Source organism: Strongylocentrotus purpuratus, unplaced genomic scaffold, assembly GCF_000002235.5.
Source record: "Strongylocentrotus purpuratus isolate Spur 01 unplaced genomic scaffold, Spur_5.0 spur5_contig_845, whole genome shotgun sequence".
NCBI lineage: Eukaryota > Metazoa > Echinodermata > Echinoidea > Camarodonta > Strongylocentrotidae > Strongylocentrotus > Strongylocentrotus purpuratus.
Genome location: NW_022145552.1, coordinates 1,950,514 through 1,975,167, shown reverse-complemented (window position 1 = coordinate 1,975,167; position 24,654 = coordinate 1,950,514). Strand labels below are relative to the sequence as shown.

Genomic DNA, 24,654 nt, shown 5'->3' with positions numbered 1-24,654 from the left:
ATGCATGCCTTCCTTTTTGCAATTTTACATCTTCTCTTTGAAGATGCAACTGTCAGTTCATTTCATTTCATTTCGTTTATTTCCATTTCCAACAAAATAAATAAAGTACATGGGATTGCATTGTACATAGTAAAACAATGAACTTAACAATATATTTGTAATTGGTCCACAGTGTACAACAGGCATATAAAACAGGTTGGTCATGGAGGGGGCTGCATGCTGAAAAGCTGGGCTTGTAGATTGCAGCCCCCTATAAGTTATAGTTACAAAAATAGTATATCAATAATAAAGGAACGCACAAAGTCATAAACCAAATAGACATAACACAGAAGGAGTGAAATGGACAGGGAAAGAACAAAGAAGGGAAGCATTTGGTAGTTATTGTAAATTTTCTTCCACTCTATTTTTCAGTGTTGCTCTTAAATTGGCAATGCGGAAATGCTATGATTAATAACAAAATTATCACTCTGCTAATATCTGTGTTTTGATGTGATCACCTTTCGTCGATGCCGAAAACTGCTGTAAAACGTTGCAAATTACCCTAGCTTCTCTGAGACTATAATGAATAAGGCTTCTGATAGATATGCGACTGGAATTTAAGTTTTTGTTAGGTAAGTTGTACCTTTATTTTGATGGACTATTTTGGAGTTATCTGGATAATTCTCTACCGTACGTGTTGTCTGTTTACTCGGCCTCGCCTCGCCGCTCCTGCAGGCAGGCGTTCGGCCCAAGTGCAGGCACAGCTACCGCTGCTCGGCTAGCTACGCGCGTACGCCATACGGAGCAGAGCGATCGAGAGGTACAAACTACAATGTTGTAGAGGCGAACGTCACACATCATATCAGGGGTGTTGTTCTTTTATGTGAGCAAGATAATGTTAATTGTCATACCAAATCAAGCACGGACTAGTCATTGGTTAAGAGGAATGGAAGGAGAAAAGAGAGAATGTTGCATGGCCAGATTCTATCAATTTTACATTTTTAGGTGGCTGTGCGTTTCAAAAGTAAATCTTTCCCAATTTTATGCTGACTTAAGTAACGATAATAATTAATAGTGATTAGTTTAGTGAAGCCTGTAACTTTAAGGCTGTTGGAAGGCACACGCACAGAGTTTGCGGAATTTAGCAAACTCCCTGTGCTGCGTGCTCCTTTCCAATTTCAGTGGGTATCTACATGTAGTTGGCATCATTAAAACAGGCACTTTTGCATACACTGCATGTAGATCTATTTGCATGTGCAGCATTGTGAATACTCATCAGAGAACTTTGTTTTTTATCACACACCTGCACCTGTTGTGCACAAAAAATAATCAGGACTTTTTTGTGTTTGCGATAGGGGCTGATTTTTAGGTGGCATTTTATTTTGGTCGAGTTGCCTTAGAGATTCGAGCACTCACCCTCCAGCAGCTGGCAGTATGACCAAGAAATGCACACAATGAGTTTGAAGTTGCACTTTGCCAGGATTGATGATAGATTTCTTATTTAAATTTTCATTGTTTTTTTTCCAATATCGGTGTGTTGAATTGATTGTATTTTACTGCTATTTGATGCCAATTTTGATTAAATTTTGGCTTGTTTTGTACAGTGGTGTACTGGTGTTTGAGAGTTATTAGAATCAATAGGGGTGTCCTTATTTGTTTCTATCATACACAAAGTATATTAATGCTGCTGCTAATCGGGGTTAGCTAAGAAAATTAAATCTTTAGATTTATTTTCATTGGTGAAGCCTATAGTTAACCATTTGGTCAACTCCTGTGGTGGTATATTTTAAAGTTGCTCCCTTTTTTTGTTGTTGCTTTTATTGTTGTTATTTGTTGTTGTTTGCTATTTGATTTGTTTTATTTCTTTATATATTGAGGGGGGGGGGTAATAGCCCTTAGTATGAAATTAAAAGTTGTATTTTACTCTTAATATTATCAAATGATTGAACTCACAAATTTACTTTACCACAATCAACACTGATAATGTGAAAAACCTTTATGTACTTTACAGGTATGACAAACTGATGAAAAGAAGATGAGTACTGAAAAGAAACCAAAGCCTCCCAGGCCACCTGCACCCAACCTGGCTGCAAAGAAGAGCATCAAGAAACAAGCATCGTCTGGGTTGTCCTTTAGCTTCAATGACTTGAAGGCAGTGGACAGCGATGAAGAAGACAAGAGTTTTGCTCGCTTCACGAAACCTGAACGGGACGATCCCTTGTCCGACCCGACAAAGATTAAAGAGATGAAGCCCTTGACAAATACTAACCATGACCTCAAAACCAAAGAGATGAAACCTTTGACTCATTCTAACAACGGTGCCACATCTGGAGAGTTCCGACCTTTGCAGAAGGAAGACAAAGACTCATCGTTTGAGGACATCTTTGATGCTGTCAATCGTCTCCCAAGTTCTAAGCCGATAGCCGTGTCAAAACCTGTTACAGAGCAGGTTAAAAAGGTGCAAGAGGAGGTTAAAAGAACAAGATCATCGCCTCCAAGAAGTAGTGGCAACACTGAGAACAGGGAAAGTGATGGCATAAAAAATAAACCAAAGCTCCAGAAGGGAGGGTCAGGCATTTTGAGAGTAGCAACAGAAGTCCTTGAGGAGAAAGAAAATGAATCCTACCAGTTGCCATCAGATTCACAAGAGGCCCTTGCAGATCCTCTGAGCTTCCTTGACAAAGTCATGGAAGACCAACTAGAAAGTAGCTTTGACGATGATGATAATGTCCTTGAAAAGGGTGGTCATGTGAGAAAGAGGAGACAAAGTGGGAATGGCAAGAAGAAGGTCCTTCAACAGCAGCCACGTACTAAGAGCTTGGATGCAGATATCAATCAGAGCAGTTCTAAGGTGGAGCACGAGGACTCGATGGATATCAATCCTTGCTACTTCAATGTCCCTACCCCAGCAGAGCTCAAGGATGAACCCACAAGACGACCAGACAGCATTCCCAACTCTCGATCAGGTCCAAAGTCTCAAGCCAAAGGGATATCTCTCTCTGGTCTTCTAGCCTCCCCAGACATCACAGAAGAAGACAACGACAAGCCAAGCACCAATGTCAACTCAGATGGCTTCCGAACTCCAGACATGCCTCCGGATGACACCGATTGGGTGACCATAGAAAAGAAGCCTCATGCAGGCACATCTAGCCCTCCTCCATCATCCAATCAGCTCCTGTCACCGGAAGAAGAGAACAAAACTGTCAAAGCAACTCCTCAAGGTCTCTTCCCATCCTTGCCCTTCTACACCCTCTATACCCTCACATTCCTAACCTTTCTGTACTTCATGTTCCCTCTGCCGACCTACATCACTGGCTTCCTAACCGGTCTCCTGTGTTCCTTCTACCTTGTGCTGTTCTTGATCTGGATGAACCTGCCACCGACGGACAAGTCTTTCAAGGAGACGGAGGGTTCTGGTGGGGGCCCTCCTCTTGTCATCCCAGGGCCTCGCCTGACCGCATCCAAGATCAGGTCCAAAGAACAAGAGAAAGTCACCTTGAAGGTAAGCATGCTCTGTCTTTGATCTCCTCTTTTAATATTTTATGAGTTTTTATTTTTTATTTCAATTTACGGTTTGCATTCTTTTTTTTCAGGCTAATCATTATTATGCTAGAATGGAAGTATGGCTTTGAAAATTTGTGGTATTAACAAGTAAGACATGCTCGTGTCAACATACGTTGCTCAATTTTTTACCAAAGATCTGCATGTACAAAGTTGAAAACACATTCTTGTATACTGTTGTGCCAGTGAAAATCTGAATAACACATTGCCATAGATTCTACTGTTCCAATTTTATGAGATTATATTGACACCTAAAACATTTTGTTGATCATTGCACCAGTTTATAGATTATGTGCTGTGCCAATTTTTATGAGATTATATTGACACCTAAAACAATTTGTTGATTATTGCACCAGTTTATATACTTAACAAGCCTTAAAGCAGTTTGCATGTCGCTTTTAGTCTGGACTTTATACAGGACCTTGCTGATAAATGAAAGTATTAAAATAATGTAAATCTGTAAGAAGGGGGCATGCTTGCTTTACAAAAAGAGTAGATCACCATTGATCATGCTCATGTACATGTAGTGTGTGTGTGTGTGTGTGTAATGTCATCATGATTATGCCACAGAACATCTGAGAATATGTTTTCAGACTCCTTCTTGTTTGATTCATCTGTATCCTAAGCCATATGGATTATCCTAAGCCATATATGGATTAGATTACAATTCCTTCTCACAATATGAACTTTCACAGTATTCAAGGTGGTGTACATGTAATGTACATGTACATGTAGCTGGTGTCAGATATCGTCTCGAGCAATCAGTCAAAGTCTGAAGGATGATATTGAGTTTCATCTGTTTATAGATAATGACTTGGCCATATTGTTCTCCAGTCAGGATTCAGCACCAGCTAATTAATATGTTACAATGAAATTGTGGTCTGCATCTAGAATCAATATACCTAGACAGGAGACACTAGATTTGACAAGGTTCCTTTAATATTAAATTATGCTTCAGTCATGTGCTTGTATTAATTAGACTACTGCTGAAGCTAAATTTCAAAAGAAATTTATCTAGCCAGCAATTCACCTCATAATATCAAAGTGACAAAAATGTGTTCATGTAGCTGTACTGGCATTCATTGTTATTAAAATATTTGTGCTACTGTACATGTACATTTATTAAGATGGACCATTGTACAAGTGTTTAAGTATTTAATGCCCCCCCCCCCCACTCAGTGTTATTTAGGGTATGCATATGCATGTTCCCAGCACCCCCCTTTCCTTTTCATTGAATACAAATAATTATTAAGGGGTTAAATTAACATACATAGGGCCTTTCATGATGTACATTGTTAGCTGACATTGACATTACCATTTAGACTTCTGGGCAGGACTTTGTACACCACTGCATGTGCCCTATATCCTTATCTTTAAAGTGTTGATTGTTGACAAATTGTTTGCACTTGTCTTTGATATGAAATGAACTGGAAGTCATTCACAAACTTTACAGGAGCTTATCATTGGCTTTATGTAGTCTTAAACAAGATGCTTGCTCTTAATGAATACAAATTACAAAATCCCTAATACATTGGCAAACCTTGTGTTATATAAGTTCCTTTACCATATCCTGAATCTCAAGAGTAAATAAAGATTTCTTTCATAGTGTTGAAATTATTAAACTCTGTAGTAAATTATACAAAATTTCCAATGTATAGAATTAGAAGTGACTATTTTTAAAACATACATGTACACAGTGGTACATGCACATACAAAGATACATGTTCATGTATATTACACTGTAGCACATATGATATGGCCCGGACAGTTAGACTTAAAACTTCAACAATTTCATGAACTTGTTTGTATTCTTTGCAATCATAGGCATAGGCATACTCACTAATCTTTCTTTTTTTTCCACAGCAACAATGTATGTACATTTATGGCTTTAATGTATGTATGGCTTCAACTTAAGGTTTGCAAAATGGTTTTTTTTTTCACTAAATATATTTAAAATAAGTGGTACAAATTTTACTTAAAAACATCATTGAAATGTTCCTGCCATGTTTGTTCCAGACACACCTACATGTATAATACATTTATGTACCCTGTACATACTGTATTATACAAGTAAGTAAGCCTGTTAGATGCAAAGCTAATATTTTAACAGCGATCTCCCTGGCAAACATCCTTGGCATTTGCCTTTTCATTCTCATCATTTTAACCCATTTTTTTACAAGGAACGCATGGTTTCTTCAAAATAAAAGCGAAACCAAGTTAAAACAAACATTCCCCTAGCCAGTTACCCAGTCAGATCAATATCAGAATTCCCCAGTCGCTGTTTCTAAAGACGTTTAGTTTAAAACGCAATGCGTTCAAGCGATTTTTTCGTCGGTCTTAAAAATAAACGTGTTTGAAAACACAAACATGAAACGCTGAAAAAGATGCGTTTTGTATCATGATTCTGCAGAATCACGGTCGCTAAAATTCGATTGAACGGACGGAGTTCTCAATCATGATTGTATGACGGAGCCTGTTCCGGTTTGGGCAAAAACCGCGCGCCTGCTTTTCTTGCAATTTGCGTTTACTATACCATGCTCTTTATCATGGCATGTTCCGTTATGTTATACCTTGTTTTCCTCTTTTTCTCTTTCTGTCTTTCCTTATGTTATTCTTTGTTTCTTCCTTCTATTCTTATGTTATTCTTTGTTTTTTCCTTCTATCACCTTCTCTTATGTTATTCTTTATTTTTATAATTCTATCACTTTCTCTTTCTGTCTTTCCTTATGTTATTCTTTGTTTCTTCCTTCTATTCTTATGTTAATCTTTGTTCTTTTCCTTTTATCACAGTTTCTTATGTTATTCTTTGTTTTAATCATTCTATCACTTTCTCTTTCTGTCTTTCCTTATGTTATCCTTTGTTTCTTCCTTCTATCACATTCCCTTATGTTATTCTTTGTTCTTTACCTTCACTCACAGTCTCTTATGTTATTCTTTGTTTCAATCATTCTATCACTTTCTCTTTCTGTCTTTCCTTATGTTATTCTTTGTTTCTTCCTTCTATCACCTTCTCTTATGTTATTCTTTGTTTTTATAATTCTATCACTTTCTCTTTTGTTATTCTTTGTTTCTTCCTTCTATTCTTATGTTAATCTTTGTTTTTTTTCCCTTCTATCAGCTTTTTTAATGTAATTCTTTGTTTTAAGCATTCTATCACTTTCTCTTTCTGTCTTTCCTTATGTTGTTCTTTGTTTCTTCCTTCTATTCTTATGTTATTCTTTGTTTTTTTCCTTCTATCACCTTCTCTTATGTTATTCTTTATTTTTATGATTCTATTACTTTCTCTTTCTGTCTTTCCTTATGTTATTCTTTGTTTCTTCCTTCTATTCTTATGTTAATCTTTGTTCTTTTCCTTCTATCACAGTTTCTTATGTTATTCTTTGTTTCTTCCTTCTATTCTTATGTTAATCTTTGTTTTTTTCCTTCTATCAGCTTTTTCAATGTAATTCTTTGTTTTAAGCATTCTATCACTTTCTCTTTCTGTCTTACCTTATGTTATTCTTTGTTTCTTCCTTCTATTCTTATGTTATTCTTTGTTTTTTTCCTTCTATCACCTTCTCTTATGTTATTCTTTATTTTTATGATTCTATCACTTTCTCTTACTGTCTTTCCTTATGTTATTCTTTGTTTCTTCCTTCTATTCTTATGTTAATCTTTATTCTTTTCCTTCTATCACAGTTTCTTATGTTATTCTTTATTTTAATCATTCTATCACTTTCTCTTTCTGTCTTTCCTTATGTTATTCTTTGTTTCTTCCTTCTATTCTTATGTTAATCTTTATTCTTTTCCTTCTATCACAGTTTCTTATGTTATTCTTTGTTTTAATCATTCTATCACTTTCTCTTTCTGTCTTTCCTTATGTTATTCTTTGTTTCTTCCTTCTATTCTTATGTTAATCTTTATTCTTTTCCTTCTATCACAATTTCTTATGTTATTCTTTGTTTTAATCATTCTATCACTTTCTCTTTCTGTCTTTCCTTATGTTATTCTTTGTTTCTTCCTTCTATCACCTTCTCTTATGTTATTCTTTGTTTTTTACCTAATTCACTCACAGTCTCTTATGTTATTCTTTGTTTCAATCATTCTATCACTTTCTCTTTCTGTCTTTCCTTATGTTATTTTTTGTTTCTTCCTTCCATCACCTTCTCATTCTTTGTTTTATTATTGCGATCTATGCTCAAAACAGCAGTCGACAGTCGGCCGTAAACAATTCCAAAAAGCGCGCGCCGAAGTTGACCTATACTTCCTGGGTCAAACTGCGAGTGTGATCCGCAGTGGCTGGGCTCGAAATGAGCTAGAATCAGCGTTGATGAAAAATCGCTTGAACGCTAACCGCAGTGACCTTGTTTTTTGTAACGGCGTTTTGATTTGTGATTCATGTTTGTGATTCTAGCTTCGAAAATTCGATTGAACGCACCCTAAAAGACGCTCACTCTATTAGTTTGAACACATTATCATCTCATGTACACATGTCTAGCCTGTAGGTCATTACGTGCTGTATCAAACCTTGGGAGTTTTGTGAAAAGTGGAATGCCAAAATGAATTATGTGATCATACAGAAAAATAAAGGCATAACTCAGCATGGAATTGCTTTTGAAAGGTCAAAGTTCATGTACTTGTGTGTGTACAAAGCAAATTGTTGCCGATCAAATTCATTTTTTTTTCATGTCATGGAGTGCAAATTAATGCACAGTAATTGCTGTCAGTAAGCACATGTGTACTTTTGGATTTTTTCCTCCCTGAACTATGACCTCCATTGCCACTTGGCATTTGTCTTGTATAATTACCATACATTTTTTTAACTTTGACATATTGAATGTGGTGGTGGTTATTTTACCTGACTGCTAAGAAAGCATAAATGCTTGTAATGAAGCAACCAGACGGCCAACAGCTTTAGGTCCTCTCTGAGGGACCTGGTAATGAGAATTAATGCCTTACCAAAGGGCACTAACGCATCGACTTGGTTTCGAACCCGGGTCACCAGATCACGAGACCACTGCTCTACCGACTGAGCTATCGCGCCTCCTCTTTCAAGTACATAAACATGTACAGTTAAAGGGCAATCTAACCCTTGTAAAAACTTGATTTGTATGAAAGCAGAAATATAACAGAATGGCAAAAGTTTTAAATGAATCGGACCAATAGTAAGGAAGTTATGAATGTTTGAAATATGAGATCACTAAGTCTATGCGAATCTCAAATTGGTAGTTTGGTCAGTGGATTGTGGTGTAGGATGTGGTGGATAACTCTCCCATTTTCTATGTATGGTTTTAAATTTCTGAAGTTGTATCGGTAATCAATGAATCACAAATTGGTAATGTTAATTGAGATACATGTACATACATGTACAGGGTGTACATGTATGTACATGGATCTTGAGAGGTCCACTCTCATGTGCTAGATGTACATAAAATTAAACAAAATTCATTATCTTACTCATTGATGAAGTACATAAGAATCGATTCATACTGTAGGAGCTGCATAGAAACATATTTGCAATAATTCTTTTCAATGTGCATGTATGATTCAAATTTTCTTTAGGGAAATAGAAATTTCTGAATTATTAGTACCAAGCAAATTGGAGGGAACCTTGCAAGATTTGTCACAGACCTTCAAAAAATTAATTACTTTCTTATTTGTAATCATATTTTATTCAAACTTTCACTGACCTGTTCCTCTCTTTTGTCTACTTCTATTATAAAAAAAACAATGTAGATGTGGACTCCCCCTTTAATGCACTTTAGAGCTCTCATTTCTGTCTCGTGAGCGAGATCTTAAGAATACTTGAGTTTAGTGGGATGGATCGCTTTAATCACCTTAGGAATATCTCCCCAAGACAACAAGCTCCAGTGCATCCCTTCTTTACGTATACAGGGCCTTTCTAAGCCTCCACCCATAATCACAACTTGTGCGAAGCAATTTGGTGCTAAATGAAGCAAGCGTCAATATTGAAACCTCGCTCAGCCTTCCATCCATGCCAGCTCATGTAAATCAAAGTTTAAAACGATGCTTAATCCCTTCAGTACATATGTTCCTTACTTGTAACTCCAAACAGTTATCTCCATGTCACGATACAAACAATATGCCATAGCAGTGTTAAAGGGGTTAAGATCGATCTTTACTGGTTCTTCAAAGAGAAGGTTGAGTTCGGGGAAGAGGTGAAAAATAATTTGTGAGTGTTATCATTGTTATTATGCAAGTGTGGAAGAACATCAGATAAAAAATGTTCCCTGAAAAGCATGGCTCTTCAAATGCCTTCATATTTTAAATATATGGCATGTAACAGTATAAATATCGGGACTGATTTTTATGTCACGTTTATGTAGTCCCATGTACATGTTTCTGTGTAAAGTGCTTGTTACTTTACCAAGACTGGGCCAAATTTCCCATCATTTTGATGATTCCAGAACCTGGCAGTACACACCAATACTACAGCTAGATGATGAACCTTCTCTGATCGATTCCAAACCGTTTCTTTCAGGATGCAATCACATGACCTAGGGGGCGTTTCACAAAACTTGTCATCGGTGACAAATGACAGTTTTTGTTATAAGCTACTGAAATCCTCGCTTCTGATTGGTTATCAGCAGATTTGTCACTGATTTTTGTAATTTGTCATTGAAAAAAGGCTTCGTGAAACGCACCCCAGAACTCAAATATATCTTTAAAGATGAAGTTGAGTTCTGGTCATGCGATTGCATTGTGAAAGAAACGGTGTGGAATCGACCAGAAAAGGTTGATCATCTAGCATATAAGAATTTGTGTGTATTGCAAGGTTCTGGAATCATCAAAATGATAAGAAATTTGGCCAAGTCTTGGTAAAGTTACAAACACTGTAGACAAAAAGATGTACATGTGTATATGGGACTACATGAACACGTGGCGTAAAAATCCTACCCTGGATTTGTACGATGTTACATGACATATTTAGAATATGGAGGCATTTGAAGAGCCATGCTTTTCAGGGAACATGTCTTATCTGATGTTCTTCCACACTTGCATAATAAGAATGATAACGCTCACAAATTATTTTTCACCTCTTCCCAGAACTCAACTTTCTCTTTAAGTTAGAGGTGTGAATGCAAGGGGTTCCAGTCTACTGAGGAGTTTTTGCACACTTCACTGGAGCTTGGGATTCAATCAAGCAATTTCCCCAGAGAGACTTATCTATTCCCCCTACAAGTCTGGAGGTCTGCACAAAATTTGATGATAATGCAGGAGCGAGGAGAGAGAGAGAGAGAGAGAGAGAGAGAGAGAGAGAGAGAAGAGAGAGAGAGAGCATGAGAGAAGAGAGGAGGAGAGAGAGAGAGAGAGCAAGAGAGAAGAGAGGAGGAGAAAGAGAGAGAGAGCAAGAGAGAAGAGAGGAGGAGAGAGAGAAGAGAGAGAAGAGAGAGAAGAGAGAGAGAAGAGAGAGAGAAAGAGAGAAGAGAGAGAGAGAGAGAGAGAAGAGAGAGAGAGAGAGAGAGAGAGAAAGAGAGAGAGAGAGAGAGAAGAGAGAAGAAAGAAGAAAGGAAAGAGAAGTAGATGTAGAAGAAGATTGAACAACCTTTTACACAAGAGGATAAGGGACTCCGTCAGGATTTCTATGTTGTTATTGACAACTGAATTTTTTCAAAGCTTTGATACTAAATTTAAAGTAGTCACCCGAAGAATCAAAAGTGTTTTGAATTGATGCAAAATTCATATCATTGTGAAGGGGAAGCCTTTCTGATCAAACATAACAATTTTCCTCTTCAAAACATGTTTGGGGCCCGCAGTAATCATCTCTCAAAAATGTTAATTTTGAGATCCAGATTTTTTGCCTTCAGCGATCCTCCCTAAAGCGTCAAGAAAATCTTCCCATCCATATATAATTTGTCCATAATTATCAGTTGTCGTGAATTTTCTTTGATTGACTACTTCGTATTTGGATGAAACTTTTCTTACTGAACTTCTATTCAAGATCATATCTACAAGGGGACATTGATGGTTCTCTTAGAAATTTTAACTTTAAAAATAATTTTTATGAGGACAGAGAACACTCTGTCAAAAGCTGTTGCTGAAAGATGGCATTCAATTATTCCAATGTCATGTAGCATAACCTTTGTACAAGTAAAATAAAATCGATTTTGTAGAGGCTGATGAGCTTTCAAGTTTAGAGAAAGTCAGTTGATCCTGTTGTAGGCAATATTAAACGGAATGTAGAAAGAGAGCAGAAAACCTTGCACCACATAACAAAATCAGGGCAGCATTTCACAAAACCGTTATAAGTACAAGTTCACCGACATCTCTCATTGGAACGCTTGTATTAAAAAGTAGCAATTGTGTCGCTGGAATGTCGGTAAACTTGTATGACAGTTTCATGAAACGATGCCCACATTCTCTTCAGTCTGATTAGAAATCCACTGTTTGATCACGGCGAGCGAGGACCATATCATTTTTCGTCTTTTTCCGACATATATCCTGATATTTCGCTTTACGTTTATTCAAATTGATTATTTCATTCCTTTTCCTCCACCTCCACCAAGAATGCCCAGGATTGTTATCGTTATGTTGAGCATCCGACCATTGAAGAGGTGAACCGCAGTTTAATACCTGAAGTGTCCATTTTGTTTTTATATACCAGTATATTTTATCCCCCTTGTGTGTTGTGGACTAATTGTTAACAATAGAAAATCTGTTTAACCGTAGTTTCAAATATGTGAGTAATAATAATACCATGACTCTGTACATAAACAGTACGTGATAAATATAAATTAATATGCGCATTGTAGATTGATTATTCGTAAATGATACAAGATACATTTACATCATGAAACCGTGAAAACATTTCATGTGTATACTGTATAGTGTGATGTGACAATAGACTTTTCTTTCTTTTATATTATCAGATATTAATCCTGAAATTATTATTTTCTTCTTTCAAAAAAAACTTTTAATTTAGTCATTGTAGACAGAATTAACTATTGACGTAAGAATTGCTGTTTGACCCCTAACCAAAAAGTAGTCCATGTAGGTTTGTAATTAACTCTTTTTCCTTTCTTTAAAGGTACCATGTCCCTTTTGCAGCCAATCTCAAATTCGGTAGAACTTTGCAGGAATTATGAATATGTCATGTATGTCCTATCTGTGAAATTTAAACGTCAGCAGTGTCCTCATATTCAAATTATGCAAGGAAACCTGTTTACTTGCTAGACTTTACTGTCAGACACTATTGAGTGACTGACTGGCTTTTTTCTTCTTTAATAATAACATTCATGAAAAGAGTTGTAAAGGGTACATGAGCATTTGTCTACATCAATAACCCACTTCTTGTGATGGCCAAGATTAAACTGATTGAATCTTTGAGCAGCATAAAACGTATGACCATTCAGTACAATTGTCTGAAAATGAAGACTATTACTTTTGGGCTCTATAGCCCTAAAGTCGATTTGACAACTAATAGTTGTTATTTTCCCACTTGAAGACATTTTCAAGCCCCACCTTTTTTAGGGAAGTTCTAAATTAGTATTATCTTTCAAATGCAGTTGCAATTTAACTTTTTCATTTTTTTGGCCTGCAAATGGGACATACCCAGGGCCAAAATCCAGTTGAAACCAATTGGAACAAAACCAATTGAAACCAGTTGCCAACTGGTTTCAACAGGGAAACTGGAACAACTGGTTCCAATTGAAACCAGTTGAAACCAATTCGACAAGGAAGGCATTACAATTATATATGTTTGTATTTGATGTATTTTGTACATGGTTAGTGTTTTACTAATCAACTTTTAGTCTGTGTAATTACAAAAATATGTTACTAATGAACATGCTTATCATTGCTTACTAATCTTTATATTTATCTAAAATAAATGCATTACTTGCAAATGAAAATTAATTAATAAATACATTGTAAATCAAAATAAATTACATAAAACATTGATCTGCACACAAGAAGATAATATGCAAATTAACTGGTTTCAATTGGATCCAGTTGGGTAACTGGAAATATTTCCAATCGGAACCAATTGGGTAACTGGAAATGAATTCTAACTGGAACCAGTTGGGTAACTGGAAATTACTTCTAACTGGAAATGAATGCTAACTGGAACCAATTGGGTAATTGGAAATGAATTCTAACTGGAACCAGGTGGGTAACTGGAAATAACTTCTAACTGGAAATGAATGCTAACTGGAACCAGTTGGGTAACAGGAAAATCATCTTACTGTTTCTAGTTGAACTTCTAACTGGAACCAGTTGGGTAACTGGAAATGACTTCTAACTAGAACCAATTGAGTAACTGGAAAAATTACCTTATTGGTTCCAGTTGCACTTCTTATTGGTTTGAACTGGAAATGAGTACCCATAAGAATATTTTCCAGTTCGCCAATTGGTTTCAACTGGAAATTTTCTATTCCAATTGAAACCAATTGAAACCAGTTGAAACCAATTGAAACCAGTTGAAAATTTCAACTGGTTTCAATTGGATCTTGGTCCTGGGTAGTACCTTTAAGTATAAATTATGAGCTACATTGTATCTCAAAGTTTGACCCGATAGTCCAATAGTGTTTGTTCATTATTCCTAAATGTTGAACTCTACATGTAGTTCTTTTTGCAAACTATATTGATGTACATACTGTAGCTGTTTTGTATCTGTCATCTGGATTTTTGATAAAAGATGTCAAGTGTAAAAAATACCTGATATTTATCACATCTGCAATTTGTGATCACTTTGAAACCACTTTATGGAGATAACATTTTTATATCAGTTGTCTCTTGAGTTGATTTTACAACAACAATAAGTAGACTTTGTACCAGCCTGCTTTGTACATGTGTTAGAGGTAATGCACTTTTTAAGCTTAACAGCAAACATGTACATGATCATCGTCTATCACCCTTTGACATTCAGATTACGCATTTCGATGAGAAAAGTGTAAGGTTTGTTGTAAGTTTGTAACACATTTCAAATTGTTATTCTTAGTGTCAGTAATTGTGGGTTTAGTTGATAATTTTCCTTTAATTTTATTTTCTGCTGTTGATATATATTTTTCTATATATTTACAATTCAAAGATTGGATGAAAGAATAAATCATTACATTTCATTAGTAGCAAATTATTATCCAATATAAAAAGGGCTATATTAAATTGAAAATTTTGGGGTGTTTTTTAATTTGTTGCTCTCTTTTTAACGTCACTTGTACCTCTGAATGAACCAGCCAGATTTGTATAACATGTACAAGGATGGTAAAGGTAGCCTTTTTAAAATAATTTTCATGATCCAATTAAATATGTATATGAATGGGTAATATGATTCTGTCTATGAAATATGTCATTCACAACACTCTTCTTTTGTTATAATACCAGGTTAGTATTTGAGCATCAGGAGAGTGTTTCACAAAGACTAAGATTGACTTTAGGTTGGACTAAACTATGGCAGGCCGTTCATGCCACTGTTTGCTCTCACCATTTACTGGCGGTGGTCTCGCAATGAATGTACAAATCATGGTCACACATCTACAGAATTCAGCTCTTTTGATAGTTCATCATTGAAGGAAAAAAATATTATCTAAAGATCATAACTGAAAGACCAATGGTGAGAGCAACCAGTGGCATGAATGGCCTGCTATATTCAAGTCCAACTTAAAGTCGATCTTAGTCTTTGTGAAACACTCCCCTGTTTTCATCAACAGATGTGGTGTGGTTCATGTCAGTTCATGTTGGGGATAGGTTGTGAATTATTTCTTAGATTAATTAGTAACATATATGGTAATGATGAAGATATTTGATACTGTAATTGTTAATGATTGATCTTACGATCTTCTTATCCGCAGGGCTGGATGAATGAGTTAACCACACCCTATGATCCGGAGACCTATCACGTCAATCAAACACATTCCATCTATGTGCGCCTCGAAGGCCACAGCCTGAGACTGTCCAAACCAAAGCAGAATATAGCCCGTAGGTCCATGTTTGACGAGCCTACACCCCGTCCAGAGTTCATTCACCAACGTATCTACGACATACGGGGAAGCCACGTGTACCTTCAACCCGAGGGTCTCGTGAAGAAGCGCTTATGGAGTAAGAAATACCCGCTATTCATAGAGTTACCAAAGAAAGGGATTTCGGTTGAGAAGAAGGATGTCTCGCCTCCGGACGATGAAGCAGCTCAGGGCTTGGGCTTTGATGTCATCAAGAAAGACGAATGCGACGACAAAGTCTTGGTGTTGTTTGCGAGGACAGGTCGTGAGAAAGAAGAATGGTTTTGGAAATTTGAAGCAGCGTCCCTCGCTACCAAGGTCCGTCCAATCCAAACACTTCACAAGAAGGTGTTTCTCATCGGGAACGACATCATCGGGGAAGACGGGAACCCGATGTACAGGGTGGACCCTGACGACATGACGTCCCGCAAGTCCATGGTGGACTTCTACAAGTTCCTTGCCAAGGTGATGCCCAAGGAGAAGGATGTCAAGGAGCTCCTCGTCCAGGACGTGAAGGCCAAGGCTGGAGGTGTGACCTACGCCAGCCCTGGTCGTCGACCAGGGAAGAGCGGATCAGAGCGGGAGATGAGTAGCATACCCGGTGCAATCAGCAACGATGCTCCGGTAGCTTGGGTCAATGCTTTTATAGGAAGGTTCTTCTGGGACTTCTTGAGAGAACAACAGTGGGCGGACCTCATCCAGACTAAACTACAAAAGAAGCTTTCCAAGTTAAAGGTAATTATAATAATAATATTAATAATTCGATCAATTTATCTTTGTAATGTATGTTATTTTGTCTTTATATGTATGTGATATTGTATGTTTTTTTATCTTAATGTTTTTTATGATGAATGAAATAAATTTTAATATCTAATCTATCCATCTATCTACACTGTATGTAACCCAATTACTGTATAAATTCTACTGCGCTGTGATGAAAAACAAAACTCTCAACAGTACTACTTTACAGACACACAATAACGAAATAATATAAAAACTATTCAAAAGCTCCTGAACACAAGGTGTGTGTCGTCAACAAAACTTTGAAGGCAGCAACAGATGAGGCTTTTCTTATAAATGTCTAGTGATATTTTATTCCAAAGCTTTGAAGCGGCACAACTGAAAGCACAATCTACCAAAGATCAAAGATAATAATTTAGGTAAAAGATAGTTTGTCAATTTCTTTATTTGAATTATTCCAGTCATTGGAATCTTTATTCTTTCAACTGAATTTAATGCAATTTTCAACTTTCCCAATGATTCATTGAAGTAAGAATCCTCACTTTGTATGTAATCATCCACTTAATTGTAAAGGGATTAGAAAATTTTGACTACTAATTCATAAAACAAATTTTGCACTGATTAAATTAAATTTCAGTGATATGTACATTTATAGATTACTGGTACATTTGCACGTGCATCAACCACACTTGTTCTGTTCCACTAATGGCGTTTTTCTTATTCCTTGTCTAATTCGAAAGGTCATCTTTTGTTAAATAAACTAATTATGATAATGATATCCATACACTTTATACTAAATAGCCCCTGGCATGCCGTGTTTCACTTCCACTGAGGTACCAGGGGTAAATATTTGCGTGAGCGCAGGTTCAGAGAGGATTTAATTAATTGAAATCATTCCACGGTTAGAGAGCAAATTGATTATTGAGATCCAACTTTACGGATAAGATATTAAACGGAAGACTACTGAATGGTGTGAGAGCATATTCAGTGAGGATTTAATTAATTGAAATCATTGCACTAGTGATTCCACAGTTGGAAAGCAAATTGATTATTGAGATCCATCTTTAATGGGTAAGATATTAACAGGAGACTGCTGAATGGTTAACTTATAAACAGGAGCAGTTCTAGAAGAAGAAATGTTTAGGGGTAGGGGTTTTGGGGGGAGCTTTTGATTTCTTGGGAATTCTTGCATTCATTCTCTGCATGTCCCTTGTATAAATTCATTTATTCTCAAGAAATTGGAGGAGGGGTTTCTTCAATATTTTTTGTTGGGAGGGGGAGTGGGGGATAGCTGAGCCCTCCTACCCCCCCCCCCCCTGTAGAACCACTACTGCTCCTAAACTCACATTATATTATCTCCTCGGTCTCCATATCAATGTGTAAGCCTGCAATGCTGATTTCCCCGATTTCTTCAAGAGACTGAGCCAAAATGTGTTTATTTGTCTTTTTACCCTTAAAGGTAATACAACGTTTTGGTATGGGGTCATGAATTTGGTTTAAATCAACGTATTGGAAGCATATGCGATCCTACAATATTCAGTGATCTTTGTCGAGGTTAAAATCGAGTCTAAAGTTGTGAAATTGTAAATAATAAACTCTTTATGCTGTATAGCTCCCTCTCAAGGTCAAGATATTAATCAAGCTATAAAACAATGTTTCTTGACTAAAATCGACTGACTAGCTTTTTCCGTTTGGAAATTATACATCACAACTACATATTCTGAGATTTTTATGGTCGCAGCTAACATTGTACAGCCGTAGGCGCTATTTGAAATTTATCAAAATTTACCGGGAGCACCGGTAAATTTTTATATTCAATTTTTCTTGAAAGCACCAGTGATTTAGGGGTTAATTTTTATAGTTATTATAATACATCCACAGGGGCATCCAAATATATCAAAATTGTAAAGAATCACTATCCACCCAATTTTCAAAATTTCTTAAAACTTTGTCCTCTTTATTTTCTTCTAATGGAAAGCAAATTGGCAACAGTATTATGCAATAGTTCAGTTTGCAGAAACCATTTAGGTGTGTATATACAAATTACCTTGTAAATAAACCCATTAGGAGTCACTCATTAGATCATGTCACCCATTACAGTACACTGTAACCAGGGAGGTGAGACTTTAAATGGAGATTCCGTCTCGAAAGAATTTCCCGAATTTTTACATAGCTAGGAAGGTAGTCCATAAGTTTATCTCTTAAAATAACTAAATGAAACTGTTTTATATATTTGCGCATTTGGTTTAATGAGGGTTAGAAGTTGTCAATTCATCACCACTTTTCACCCCGAGTACGGGCCGGCGACGCGAAAGCCGCCGTGCTCGCTGGGCTGTACATGCTGGATGTTGTTGGTGGAAACACACATAGCTGCATTACTACCCTGGCCGTGTATTCAAAGTTGTGCCATTGATTCTCAACATTTCAAACACCACTGTACAAAACTCAACCGATTTCATTCAAAGGCAGTACTATAGTGACGATTGATGACACCGAAAGAGCATTAAAATACAATTTGTTCAACTTTCTGATGTTAGAAAGAATAATTTAAAAATTAAAATTGTGAGTCTACTGTCAAACTTGCCGATCAACCGCATTGGGATGATTATGTGCATTTGTACTGTATGTTGTGAGTGTATTGACTATTCATGTATTCAAATGCTGCCTATTTACATGGAGCGGCCTACGCATTCACGATGAAACCATTTAACCGTACATTTTGGTTCGCTGCAACGAATAAGATTTTCCGTTGATGGAATTTCACACGTGCATAACTTGTATTGGTCTCCAACTTCCCATACACCAGGCTCAAGAATCAAATCTTCCTCAAAATCAGTCAGAAAGTCTAAATCGTCGCCTACCAAATACTCTTCCCTACTGTACGCCGCCATTTTTGTCGATAGCAGCCGATGTGTATTTCCAACAATGCATTTCGCGAGCCCTATGTCACTCAGTTTCGGAAGTGAGATTTACGAGCTGTGCGGTCCGGGTGGGGGATTAAGGGGATTATGATAGGGGTAAAAAAGACTCTCGGTGCAACGGACTGCTTCAAAGGGCCCTCTTAGATGCGGAATCCATTTAACTCACATGCCCTGCTGTAACTGTGGACGCAGTGGTAACTTTCATGATATCAGGGGTATTGAAATAATCTTTCACACTGATTTCAATACAGAAAGAGAAACTATGAAGATGAAGCAAATGACATGTCCCATGTTTTTGGTGTTATGGCAGCTAGTGAAACAAAATGGTGGCTTGGGAGCATTGTCAGGTTGTATCTGGCAGTTTACACATGTAGTTGCCCCCACCCCCCCCCCCCCCCAAAAAAAAAGAAGTAAATAAATAAAAAATAAAAAAAATAATAATAATAAATAAATAAATAACAAATAAATAAAAATAAAAATAAATACAAATAAATAAATAAATACTAAAAATGGGAGGCTTACCTGACAAAACCATTTTTGTAAAATGCTAAATTATGTTCTAGTATATATAAAAGACAAAAAGACAAACCAAAACCACAAACAACCCACAGAAACAACCTAATATATTCCCTTTCACATGCTTGTTTGTTCAACTTAATTGAAGAACTAGCAAAAAATGAAAAGGGACTGAGGGTTTGATCATTTGGACAGGGGATCATTTATTCATTTCCCCAACATTTCCACGAAGACCTGTTTCCTGTTCTATCCATACATTTTGAATGCTTTGATTAAATATAAAGCTTTAAAGTAGCTCCGTGAATGTACATGAATATACATGTACATACATGAATATACATGTAGTTCTATACACACTTCAGCAGTTTGCAATTTATTCTTGTGTAAGAATGGATCAATGGGTACTGACTGCTTGGCTGATATGCAGATAAAGCCACAATAAAGATGGAAAGGTTAACCTTACAGTTTTAATACTGTGTGTAAAATGCAACTTATTATAGGTTGACCTGACCTGCATTTTTAAAAACATAATACAGGTGTACACATAAGTACAGACCTACATTGTAGCCTTCCCTACATGCTTCATTGATTTATTTCATCACATATTTTCTATCTCTGATTATGTTAGATTCTACAAACATGAATGCATAGCATTGCTAGTGGGGATACTAGTAACAAATTTTCCCTTTTCCCCCTTTTTTTTCAATCCCCCCCCCCTTTTCATCCCCCCCCCCCTTTTTCCTTTTTCCCATTTTTTTCTTTTTCCCCTTTTTTTCTTTTTCCCTTTTTTTTCTTTTTCCCCCTTTTTTCTTTTTCCCCTTTTTTTCTTTTTCCCCTTTTTTTCTTTTCCCCTTTTTTTCTTGTTTCGAAATAGTATAAACCCACATCTGTTTTTGCTATTGAAACAAGATAAAGAATAAATAATGTAGAATTCTCTTTCACATCCTGGTCATTGCATCAGAGTTATTTTTACCATAAATCACATGTAGATCAAAGTTGTTTTTCAAAATATACAATACTTTTGATACTTTCACTTTCTCTGTAGGAGACAATGAATCCTGTTTTCAATGTATGAAACTGGTTTCTTTTAAAGCAATAAATTTGTATTTTAAGATTTTTGTAAACAATTTGATTGAAGTACTTCCTCTTATAAAGATCTTCTATAAATTTCTGTATTAAAGGAAACCTAAACCCAAATAATAAGTGTAGGTATTCTGAAAAATGAGATGTATTCCTGCCCTTTAATGTACAATATTCCTTACGAAAATGTACAAGATATATATAAATGAAGATATTCCTGGCATGATGTGATGCCTGTCAGCATGACATGGGCGCAGCCATTTTCTTAAAAATGTGACGTATCTGTTGAAGTTGTACATGTATCATGCACCAAGCTTTAGTTGGAATGAATTTTTAAATCAATAACGAAACCTTTACTTTTCAATGAAAAACAATAACAACTGAGATGATAGAAATTATATTAGGTGAAAAATAAATAACAGGGGCACAATTGTAACAAATTCTTTAAATACTACAATATAGCAGTTGACAAATCTATTTCATTTATGAGAAACCTTCAACCCAGAAGAGCACTAACTAATTTATACAATTTGCGTTCTAGCAATTATAGTACAAAGGATAATAGCAGGTGAATGAAATGCTTCATCACCACACACGTCTGGGAAAGAAGCATCCATAAATTTGAATACATTTACTTGATAAACGACTTCGCATAGTACGTCACATTATCAAGAAAATGGCGATGCCCATGTCGTGCTGAGAAACTGTACTTTATTTTTGCTTTACACCTCTGTCATACACTTTGGTGGGGAATCTTGTAGATGTATGGGTAATAACATAATAAATCTCTCTGAATAAGTAAAGTTATAACTTGGGGTTCGGTTTCCTTTAAGGTATAAATTTCATTTTAAAAGATTTAATTTTTGAGAAGTTGGAAGAAGGTGAAGTATTTTTGAAAAGTGTATAAATGTACATAGTTTTCTTGAAAGGAATTTATACGCAATGGTCGCCATTCCACATTTTGTAGCAAAAAAGTAAATAAAAAAATAAGAGGAAGAAATAAAGAAAATAAATAGTGGAACAATAGTTTCTAACCATGATGAAAGAATCCACAGGAACCCCACTAATCTGAAAATGAAATCTCAAACCTCAAATCTCAAAAATTAATGAAGGAAAAGAATTCATGCTGATATCATTGAATCCCTTTCTACAATCATAAAATTCTTTTAATGCTCAGGGATAATTTTACTTCAGGAAAACTTACCCATTTTCTTTGTATTTACCTCATAAGGCCCATTTACACAGCCCAAAAACCATTTCTAAAAAACATCAATTTTTTAAAAACTGCCACCATTTACACCACTGAAAAAAGGCCCCAAAACGTTGAAGTTTGTTCATACTGATTTTTTTATGAGTAGTGCGCATGCGCCACTCGTTGATACCCTTCATGCGTTAGCACGGAAGCAAGGAGAGTCTCATGAACAAAAATCAGTATCTTACCAAAGTTTGCATTTACACTGCAGTAATCTATGAAATTTCTGTAGGCGTTAAAAGAAAAAAAACCTCTAGAGGTGTATCTTTGGTCTCAATTTTTTGTCGCATTTCCTGGTAGTTGCTATGCAACTAACGACGAAACCCTCGAATGTGAGAAAATTGGACAATTTTTGGTTGCAGTGTAAATGCAGCTATAGTCGCGTTTTTTTTCTTCATCATTCTGGTCGGGCTAACATTACAATTTATTGAGCAATGACTCACTGCATGCGCACATGAATGTTTCCATATTCTGGTGCCACGTACCTGTACATACTGTACGTGTATTGATTCTCTCCATCGAATGGAGTGATGGATGGATGGATGCTAGCTAGCGTGTGTGCTATGCTATGTAACAGGGCAAGACTCGATTAATTACTTTTTGTATGACACCAGTGCTTGTGGCATCTAACCGCATCGTCGTTAGATTGACTAATTGTGGGGCCATGGATGGATTCGAAAAGGGGGTGGCTTGCTGTTACATAACAGACTACGTACTGTAGGCTATGATGTGTACATGTCTGTAGTGTAATTTGAAGCCATATATTAGAATAAGAGTACTTGTACATCTGAAGGTTTTCTGCATATATAATTATAATTACATAATTAAACATTTTTTTTGTAAAGTGCATAACACATCTATAGGCATAATTGCATGTCTCTATACGATTCTATAATTTCCAAGGCATTCTGGCATGTTATTCTATAAAACAGTGGTTGCATATATGAAAATGACCTCTCCATAGGATTTTATCATAGTTTGTTGGACAGAAATAAAGGCTTTTTACTGGAATGAAGCATTTTTTCTGGCTTATACTTTAATAATTCAGTGAGATGGTAATTAATACACTCATTGATTACTTCAAAATTAAATGTTTGTTGCTACAGTAATTAGAAACCTTATGCAATTTTAGGGGGCTCCATGACACTGTGCTAGCCCCTTATATTTGTTTACTATTTTTTCCATCTTTGAAAGATTCTGTTACGAACTTTACATTACAAAGTGTTTGCAAATTGCTTATTCTGGTTCTTGGAATGTAAATTTCAAACCCACATCTATTATGAGAAATCAAGCGATATACATCATGTATATACAATACAAAATATGTTTTACTTTTTATATCTAATCGAAACAAAAGAAATACTGGTACACAGTGCGTACTGTACACATGAACAGGTATCTACAATTTAAAATGGCACTGTAAATTCTCCTAACCAATCATGAGATTGATTATGTGGAGTTGGATAGAGGAAGGGAAACTATTCATCAGCTCTCTCTCTCTCCAGCTCTCTTTCTGATATTGCCTATCTTGGGGGCCTCTCTTATTTCCAAATCACATTAAGATTCTGAAGTAGCAGGTGTTACCTTTTCCTCCTGTTTTACAATTGTCTGGCATTCACGTGTAACATCGAAGTGAATGATCGCACATCAAATGCATGTACTGTAGATACAAAGGCCAATATAATACAAAAATTTGAATCAAAGGTTAATATATGGCTTGGTCCAATTCAAGTTTGGCAAGACAACATAGAGCAAGTTTTAGGTTGTCACAACTGCATTTGTTGTCTTTTTGAAATTAAAGCCTAAAATCCTGTATCCGATGCATTCATTATGATGCCTCTTACTGTACATGTACATGTAGATGTACCTTGTAAAGAGTAGTAATTAATATTTAATTATACTTAAGCCAATTGGCAACTGCAATATGAGGTAGTTGTGTGAAATCTTCAAATAATTCCTTTAATTGGTTTCTTCAGTTAATTGGCAACACATATTTTACCATTTTATACACATTTAACTATTATTTCTCTTTGATGAGAAATAAATATCGGTAGTGTTGTTTTGGAGAAAACTGAATGATGACTGTTTTATTTCATATTTAACCATTTTTTTTATATTCTAATTTTGTGGAATTTGGACTTACTTTCATTTTAAATTACTGGTATTCGTTTATTTGAGGTAAAAATAATCTACATGTATCGATGTTGAATAAATCCATGTTGCATTTTCAAGAAGAATTTTAAAGGAGGAGTAGGAGGAGGAGGAAGAAAAAAAGAGAGAGAGAGAGAGAGGGGGGGGGGGGTTACCAGTCTATACATGTAGCTATAAACTCAAGGCTATTAACTTCTTGTTCTGAAGGGAGTACAATTTCTATAGCCGTGAGTGGTCAAAATATATCAAAATGGCATAGAGAATGATGCAGATGCCTATATATTTTTATCACTCACTTCTACAATAAGCACCAACTGTAGAATCACTTTCACACTCTTTCATGAAATAAAGGAGAGGCATACAAATTTACCAAGACAGGGAGACCAAACCTTGATAATGTTAACGGACCCTATGGACACTGGTTATACGCTGAGTAGCTGCAATAGATTGGATTGCTTTCAGCAGCTTAGCTCATGGCTACAAAAGTGATCCCTATTTCTTGGCTTTTTTCTTTATT

The 24,654-nt window shown here is 36.0% G+C and overlaps 1 protein-coding gene across 3 annotated transcripts in view; it reads left to right on the top strand.

Annotated features, from left to right (window-relative positions):
- Positions 1 to 471: 471 nt before the first annotated feature.
- LOC752260 (testis-expressed protein 2) overlaps positions 472 to 24,654 on the top strand; it is a 42,395-nt gene continuing 18,212 nt past the window's right edge. For 2 of the 3 annotated variants that reach the window (XM_030991778.1, XM_030991772.1), the window contains exons 1-4: positions 472 to 611; positions 1,991 to 3,481; positions 12,048 to 12,095; positions 15,330 to 16,211. In XM_030991778.1, coding sequence (XP_030847638.1) covers positions 2,015 to 3,481; positions 12,048 to 12,095; positions 15,330 to 16,211 — 2,397 coding nt within the window. In that variant the 5' untranslated portion in view covers positions 472 to 611; positions 1,991 to 2,014. The remainder of the gene's footprint in view (positions 612 to 1,990; positions 3,482 to 12,047; positions 12,096 to 15,329; positions 16,212 to 24,654) is intronic. The other variant, XM_030991767.1, reaches the window with a different exon arrangement.